The sequence below is a fragment of the Prenolepis imparis genome, unplaced genomic scaffold (assembly GCF_030444845.1).
Source record: "Prenolepis imparis isolate NDT839.2.m4 unplaced genomic scaffold, iyPreImpa1.0 SCAF_14, whole genome shotgun sequence".
Taxonomy (NCBI): Eukaryota; Metazoa; Arthropoda; class Insecta; order Hymenoptera; family Formicidae; genus Prenolepis; species Prenolepis imparis.
Genome location: NW_028141172.1, coordinates 4,747,595 through 4,757,135, shown reverse-complemented (window position 1 = coordinate 4,757,135; position 9,541 = coordinate 4,747,595). Strand labels below are relative to the sequence as shown.

Genomic DNA, 9,541 nt, shown 5'->3' with positions numbered 1-9,541 from the left:
GACGCTTATATAAGGACAAATTTAAATCAAAAGAGGTATACGAATTGGACATGCGCGCTATGAAACGGCTGCTAATAAATCTGTAGTTATTCGAAAATATTGTAATTATCGAAGCTATATTTTTTTCGAGTCAATCTTTTGTCGATTTGAGTTAAGCTGAATTATACATATATCGAGCGCGAAATAACTCTATAATCAACATCTGTTAAAAGATTGAAAATAAATGAAATAAATCAATCGTTTGTGTGATACAAATTTATGTTTGTTTGCTATTAAAATGAATTTTCTCAAAATTGAGAAAAAAGATATCGCATTCCTCAAACTGTTTCGGAAATATAATCTGTTTGATAATTCCTATTAATTTATTCATGCATTTAAATTTCATCGTTTTACAGTTATTTGTCGTTTTATTAATTTACTTATTTAAATGAATAAAAGGAGATATAATTAACATTAGAAAGCGTTGATATTATTATCTACATGACATGTAAATGTTTAATTTCGATAAATCAGTGAATATACATATATAGACATGCATATACATTCATATACGTGCATATACATACGTATACTTACATTTACGTATTTATATTATATGTACATATATACATATACATGTATATATGTATGTATGTATAATATTCCTGTTATAAATGACATTAAACTATTTGTATTTAGATTCTATGATCAAAGGAAATATTTGGAAGTGAGAAAATGGTTCGCTATCGAAATTCAACATTATATATTATTTATAATAATGCTTATAAAATTTGTAAAAATATTTGTTCGCTGCTAATGTATAAGGACAAAAATGGAATTGTCTCTTTCTCTCAAATATGTAACCATGCGATATGCTTAACTCTTTTTAATTTTGCTATACTATTACTAAAGGATTATATATATATACTTAAATTTTTTGTTAATATGTATATTATATCTACATCCTTTTTTTTAATGGTACAGTAATAACACAATCGATGAATTTTTGACTCCTTTTTTATTTGACGTACGCTATATATAGGTCTATGTTTTTATATTTTTACAATTGCATCGCGATGTATGAGATAATGTATATTTATATAGTAATAAATAAATTTCAAGTTTTTGATATTAATATCAAATTATATGATTTGTTAATGTGCATATGTGTGTTTATATTCATGTTCATGTGTTAAAATTCTAATAAAATGGTTATCTAGTTTAAAATGAAGAATCAAGTAAAAGGACAGTTTCAGATTTTATAATCATACAAAAAAATCTCAGACAATGATACATCAAGAGATCAAAATTAATTCATATTCGACTCAACTACCAGTGCTAAAATTAAATACGATAGAAATGATAATTAACGGTACGCAAGCGAGATTACAGTTGCTAAATATTATTGCGCTCAAAGTTTTTCAATAAAGAAATTGTGCATTTCACGTGAGCCATATATTGCTCTGTTTGAGTTACTTCATAAACAGAATGTAATTAAATATGAAACGGAAAATACTAATTGGTAAAGATTCTTGTATAAAATATTGTAATTTTGCAATCAATTTATCGAATAGATAACGATCCAAAATATAAGTAGCAATAAATATTATTTTATATTGTTAATTTATATCAAGTAAATTTATGTTTTGATATATAAGTATTTTTTTAGATATATTTAATTGTACAGTATTATTTTTTCAACTTTTATTTTAAAAAAGTAGACTCGAATATACGTAAGAATTAGATAATATTACACTGCAGATTGTAATTTCTTTTTGTTAAACATAATATATTAAACGACATTTTAACATAGTCATTGAATAAATATTATAAGACATATTTAGGTTAGTTTTAACATAATTTTGCATTATATGATAAAAATGAGTAAAAATTTTGATTTATTTTCGTTTAGATTAATTTAAATGAAGTATCAGGACGATTTTGAAAGATATAGCAGACAAATATAATGTCTGCGAGAATAAGAACTTGAAGGAATTTAAAAATGATAGGAATCGGTTTTCAAGGAAGAAATAAAAGTTTTACAAATATTGATTTGATATTTTTACTTCTAGAATTTTATTCCGTGATTCTCTATGATTACATATGTTAGATTAAACGTCATATATGTTTACAAAAAAAAAAATTACTAATTTTTCAAACAATAATATAGATATATTTACCATTGACATCTCATTTAGTTATATTTTTGTTTTATTAGATAAAATTATTGCGAAATATTAATTTGTAATTAATTTATGAGTTGTCAAATATATCAATATTAAATAATATTATTATAAAAAAATATTAATACCTTTTGAGACAAAATCTTTCAAAGATTTTAGAAAGACAGCTCAGAAAATTTATTATCTTCTATTAAACAGTTTATATATATATATATATATATATATATATATATATATAAAAGTAATAACTTTTCGTATTCTTTTTACTTTGATTCTAGTCTACAACTTGCTTTATTATAATATTTATGTTGGACGGTGAAACCAAGTCAAAACGCAGTCTTAGATTTGAATAGAAAAATATTGAACGACAAAAATGCACAAAAGCTTTAAGTCACATACCATTTAATTTCTCGCGCTCAAATTAAATTCCGCGACAATATATACGCGTGCGCTACATAATGTACATACATAAAAACGGCTATATGATATCGAGACACAGACGAAGCAAGTTTGTCACTGTTTTGCTACTGTATAGGTAAAATGGAGCAGCAAATTTCAAAGGAGAAAGTTGGTGAGTCAAAATATCTTTCACAAATTCAAACAATTTTGATTCCGATTTTACACACAAATAAATAGTTAAGTTATACAACGCTATTATTTCCTTTGGGCTATATTATTTTATAACACACTTTTCTTAGGTAATTTTATACATTTCCATATAATTCAGTAAACGTTGCATCGCGAGCCTCGTAATTCGTTATATTTAAATAGAGTTTCGTACATTATTTCAAAGATTAATGCCATTAACTATATTATAACAAATACTTTTCGCGTTTTAAATTTACGAAATAAGTTTAATTTTAACGTACGATTTTTACTGCGTAGACACAAAGTATGTTTAAATAAATTTCAGAATTTTCGATATATAATTTTTGCAGAACATCGTACCTTCATTGTTAAGTATTAACTATTATTAATAAATTTAATCAATAATCCACCGATTTAAAATTATGCGTTTATTCTATTTAATAGAAATATAAGCAAAATAATGTTTTTGGAATTATTTATGTATTATAAACAAAGTTTTTATGTAGACTTGTTAGTAAACATAGGTAACAATATATTTGCGAATTTTTTTTTCGATTACTGTACTTATATTGTTTTAACGTATATTTTTCTATAATAACGTTTTATGTTATTATAGAAAAATTTTAATACCTTATTTATTAAATAATATGTAATTCTTAATATCTTTTTGATTTTAAATATTGTTCTGAAATATTGCTATAATTGATATAATAATTTTAATTATAATATAATAATATAATTTTAATTTTATCATAATTATTTATTTTAATAAACATCTTTTGTCAATTTTGATTTTTTTAGAATATTAATTTTTTTTCTATTTGACAGATAAAATAATGACGAGTGCGCTTTTCAAGTTCTCGATTAAATGTTTGCGTAAATACATGAAGATCAAGCCGAAGGGCAACTATGCCTTCAGTCCGTATAACATATATGAAGCACTATTTTCGGTTTATCTTACGTCCAGCGGTGCCATTGAAAATCGTCTGAAACATATCCTTTATTTAACGGAAGTTGACTCGAAAAATGACTTGATAGATACTGTTAATTTTAATAAATATTCTTTAAATTCACCTAACTCAGCATCAACATCCAATGATGTACAATTAGAGGTAAATAATTTTGATGCATTTTGCATTAAATGACGGAAATCATATAGGAAAATAAGTCGAAATTTTCAAATCACAATTGCATAAAATGACATAACATATAAAGATACTTTTAAATAAAAATTTTGAGACTTTTAAATATTTATTAAGCGGTAACGAAAAATATGTATATTTATAAACAAAATAAAGATTTAAGATTTTGATTTTTTAAATATATCATTGAGCAATCATTTGAAAATGGATTCTTTAATAAAATCCTACTTATCGAGATATATATATATATATATATATATATATATATATATAAATATATAACTTTGTCTCTTTTTCATATAAATTAATATATTTGAATAAAGTAACTTGAAGCGATATTAGAATTTATAGAAATAACGAGCATTCAGCTTGCATAAATATAAATATATATAGAACAATTTAAAGAAATAGTCTTTTATGTAGAAATGAATAGAGATCTCACAAACATTTTTTGGTTCTAGACAAATGCATCTGCAAATCACGCGAATGAAAATATGTGTTCGATTACAGATTGTGTGTATTCAGTATCAACCCGCCATCTACATTCAGAGGTAAATAATTTTCATGCATTTTTGCATTAAATGATGGAAATCGTATAGAAAAATAAGTCGAAATTTTCACGTCACATTGTGTAAAATGATATAACATATATGTAAAGAATATTATTTATTAAAGAATATTTATTAAAGAAAAACTTTGCGACTCTAAAATATCTATTAAGCGGTAATAAAAAATATATATTTCTAAACAAAATAAAGATTCGAAACTTTAATACTTTAAATATGTCATTGAATTTAGAATATATGTATATAAATAAATATAAATAACAAGGATTCAGCCTTCGCAAATACAAATTTGTATAATACAATTTAGAGAAATAACCGATAGACCGAAGTTTTTTGTTTAGAAATAAATAGAGATCTCACAAACATTTGATGTTCTTGGTTCTAGGCAACTGAACCTTTGGCTGCACACGATTTCGAGAATGAAAGTATGCCTCCGACTGAAGATAATATTTCAACATCCTTGCAAAATCTAGAATTAAAGGTAAATAAATTTGATGCATTTTTGCATTGAATGATGGAAATCATATAGGAAAATAAGTCGAAATTTTCATATCACATTGTATGACATAACACAAAAAGATGCTTTTATTAAATAAAAACTTTGCGATTCTAAATTATCAATTAAGCGGTAACAAAAATTATGTATATTTTTAAGCAAAATAAAAATTCGAAACTTATATATTTTAAATTTGTCATTGCAATTTTTTAAGAATAGATTCTTTTATAAAATCCAGAAATCTTGCTTATCATGTTATATAAATTTGTATCTTTGTATCGTTTTCATATAAATTAATTTGAATGAAGCAATTTGTCGCAATTTTAGAATATAATATAAGGACAACATAGAGTGACTACATAGTGATTATATAGAGATCTCACAAACATTTGATGTTTTTGGTTCTAGCCAAATGAAGCTGCATGCAATTACGAGGCTGAAAGTATGTGTTGGATTAAAAAAGATAAGTTTATCGAAATTCCTGAACGTATAAAAAACATTTTTAAAAAAGTATTCGTAGGCTTAGAAAACAGGACTGTGGAGAATGTGTATATGATGAATAGAGAAATACGATGGCAGACAAAGAATTATATTTGTGATCCGGTACAATTAAGCATGGAAAATGGCAATATGGAGATTGTTTTGACATCTATACTTCGTTTCAATAATCAAGATTTTCAAAAATCAACGACACCTCAACCAGACGCATCAAGCGAATCGACTGTTTCTGACAAAAAAAAACGTAAAAACTGTGAGTATCTTTTCATATCATATGCTTTTACATACAAACAATTTTTTCATTGTTATATTTTTAAAATTAATTATAAACAAAACATATTTGCTAGAGATATTTTATTTTGAAAAAGCACATCACTTTATTTTTTAAATGAACGGATAGTGGGGTATTGAAAGATGTATTAAATGTTAAAAATGTGTCGTAACTTTGCCCTCCAGAAACAAAATTTAAAAGATCTTTGTATTCGGAAACTTCCTGAAATATAATGGAAAATAATTTTCGAAGCTTTTATAAAAAATGTGCGAGGAAAAATTATACATTAATAGAACAATTAAATTTGATATAATAAAAATTCTTTCTAATCAAAATTGTTAACGAAAAGATTTTTATTTTCAATGCTTTGCAATTTATTTCATTTTGACGTTTTTAACACTAGATCAATATATGTTTACGTAAATAGTTTTCAATTTTTGAAAATGTGAAATATATGAATTCTTATAAATGCTCATTATTTTATACGCGCAAAGAACGAATGTTTACGATTTTATTGATTCATCTATTCTATCTTCACCACTTTCTGTTGTTCTCAAATGTTGTTCTGTCATTTTCATGTTTTTCTTAGTTTTCTGTAACCAGTTAGACGCATTCGTAAGCGAATTTCCCTATAAAAATGGTAATGCGTCGCTGTTTATGTTGATATCTGCTTCTTGTATTCCAATTACCAATCGTATTCAAATACACTTTACTAACTCTAAACTTCGCAAGTTGATCAAACGATTGTCGACCGACGCTGGAATCTGCAAATTACGCAGTCTGTTAGATAGTGATGAGATAAGAAGTAATATTAAAGAGTTTTCGTTTTGGCCGGTTTTCGAGATTGCGAAAAATCTGAAAATCCGTAAATTGCTGCAAGCTCTAGAAGTCGAACAATTATTGACGTCCGACGCGATCAATCTGGATCCTTACTTCACGGGAGATACGGAGAATGTGCGCTATGGCCATGTTGCGCATCGTACTCACGTCAATGTTACGAAAGAGTACACTAAGGCGGGTGCGATGACTTTGTTCACCGGGCAAAAATTCGATTCAAAGGTTTCGAAGATGGCCGAAATAAATTCCAAGTATCCGTTTGTCTGGCTGATTTATGACAAACGACAACGGGACATCCTTTTTATCGGCGCTTGCAGAAGACCTACTGTTTGGGAGACTGGGATAAGGACGGGAGAGGAATTAAGTCATTCAGAGTCAAATACATCGAACATGCGCCCTGTGAAACAGCTGCTAGAAACAGATTTGTAGGTATTCGAAAATGTTGTAATTAACGAAGCTATATTTTATTTCGAGTCAACCTTTTGTCGATTTATGTTAAGTTGAATTATATTTCAAGCGCAAAATATGCTATAATATTTGTTAAAAATTTTAAGACCGATGAAATGAATCAGTTTTTTGCGCCGTACACATTTATCTTCGCTATTTTTATAAATTTTTTTTTTTAAATCGAGAAAAAAGATAAATATAATATTCCTCGATGTGTTTCGGAAATATAATCTTATTAGATTGTCATTAATGTATTTTTGCATTTTAATTACATTGATTTACAGTTATTTGTCGTTCTATTTAACGGAATAGAAGGATATATAATGAACATTAGAAAGTATTGATATTATTATCTGATGATATGTAAATGTTAAATTTCGATAATTCTATTTAATATATATACACATACATATACATATATATAGATGCATATATTTTACATATACTTTTATGTTACATTTACGTATTACGTATGTATTTTATATATTCATATATATATATATATATATATATATATATATCTATATTTGTATGCATGTATGCATAATATTTCCGCCATAAATGACATGAAATTATTTGTATTGGATTCTATGATCAGAGGAAAATTTGGAAGTGATAAAATGTTCGTTTTCGAAATTCAATATATATTATTGTGTACATATATTTTAAGTAATGCTTACAAAATTTGTAAAAATATTATTTGTTCTATATTAATGTATAAGGACAAAAATGGAATTGTTTTCTCTCTCTAATATGTAACCGTGCAATGTGCTTTAAACTGTGTTTAATTTGCTTCTTATATATACATATATGTATGTACATATATACATGCATCTATGTATGCCTATGTATTTATGTGTTATATATACATATACTTGTATTTATGTATACAGGATCTTCAAAAAGTCCGGAAACGCTAAAATATTTCGTAAACAATGCATATTAGAAAAAAATGTTTCAAACAAAAGTTGTAAGGCTTAAAGAGACGCATTTAATGACAATATTAATTTGGGTGGCATTGCCAAGGTCAGGTCATGCTCAACTTAATTTTTTTAAATGGAACCCCCCATTTTTTATTGCATATTTTTGTAGCTTATCTTGAAAGCTTTTCAAAACACTATAATTGAGTTATTTTTTATTAAGTACTTTCCAGAATAATGAGACCAATCAATTGGTGTAAAGAAAACACGTGGTTAATTTGAAAAAAAATTGTTGCAAATTACATACCTTTTTTAAAAGCAACTGTGTGTTTTCTTTACACCAATTGATTGGTCTCATTATTCTGTGCATAAAAGTATTAAGGTAAGATTACCGAAAACTGAATGTTTCATAAGATATTTTATATTTTATATCAAAATACTGTAAACTTCAAATCTTATATCTCGGAAAGTACTTAATAAAAAATAACTCATATATAGTGTTTTGGAAAGCTCTCGAGATAAGCTACAAGAATATGCAATAAAAAATGGGGGTTCCATTTAAAAAAATTAAGTTGACCTTGACCTGACCTCACCAATGCCACCCATTGTCAAATTAATATTGTCATTAAATGCGTCTCTTTAAGCCTTACAACTTTTGTTTGAAACATTTTTTTCTAATATGCATTGTTTACGAAATATTTTAGCGTTTCCGGGCTTTATGAAGACCCTGTATATGTATATATAATATTCTTGTCATTAAATTATATGTGTCAAATTCTGCGGAGGAAACATTTGGAAGCGAGAAAATGGTTTGCTGTCGAAATTCAACATTATATATTGTTGTGTACATATATTTTTAATAATGCTTACAAAATTTGTGTAAAAAATTATCTGTTCTATATTAATGTATAAGGACGAAAATGAAATTTTTTTCTCTTTCAAATATGTAACTGTGCTTAACTGTGTTTAATTTGCTTCAGCATTAAACTTAATTTTTTTTGTTAATATATTATTAACATACACATTCTTCTTTTTTATAGTATAGCAATAAGACGAGCAATATCGATGAATCTTTGATTTTTTTTTTATTTGACATACGCTATATATATGTATATATATAGGTGTCTATCTATTTCTTTATGTTTTCATTTTGCATCACGATGTATGGGACAATGTATATTTATAGAATAATAAATATATTCTGAATTTTTGGTATTAATATCAAATTATATATTTTTTTAATTTGCATCTGTGAGTGTGTTTGTATTCGTGTGTATATGTGCATGTTATGATTCTAATAGAATGGTTAAATTTAATCTAGAATGAAGAATCAAGGGAAATGACGATTTCACCATTGACATCTCATTCAGCTATATTTCTGTTTTATTGTATAAAGTTTATGGAGTATATTAATTTATAATTATTTCGATGTGAGTTGTCGAAAACTTCATTATTAAATAATATTTAAAAAATGTTAAAATGCTTAATTACCATTAAAAAAATATATTATAAAATAAAATTTATACATAATTATATAATATAAAATATAAGATTATCTATAAACGATAAGACAAAACTGCGAATTTTTCAACGATTTTAAAAAGACAGTTCAGA

At 25.6% G+C, this 9,541-nt stretch overlaps 1 protein-coding gene across 1 annotated transcript; it reads left to right on the top strand.

Moving 5' to 3' along the window:
* Positions 1-2,702: 2,702 nt before the first annotated feature.
* Positions 2,703-6,989, top strand: LOC145945569 (serine protease inhibitor 88Ea-like). The gene is made up of 5 exons (XM_083054631.1): positions 2,703-2,733; positions 3,579-3,862; positions 4,844-4,939; positions 5,363-5,705; positions 6,313-6,989. Exons 1-5 carry the CDS (start codon positions 2,703-2,705, stop codon positions 6,987-6,989), a joined length of 1,431 nt encoding a protein of 476 aa, XP_082910757.1.
* The last annotated feature ends 2,552 nt before the right edge of the window (positions 6,990-9,541 follow it).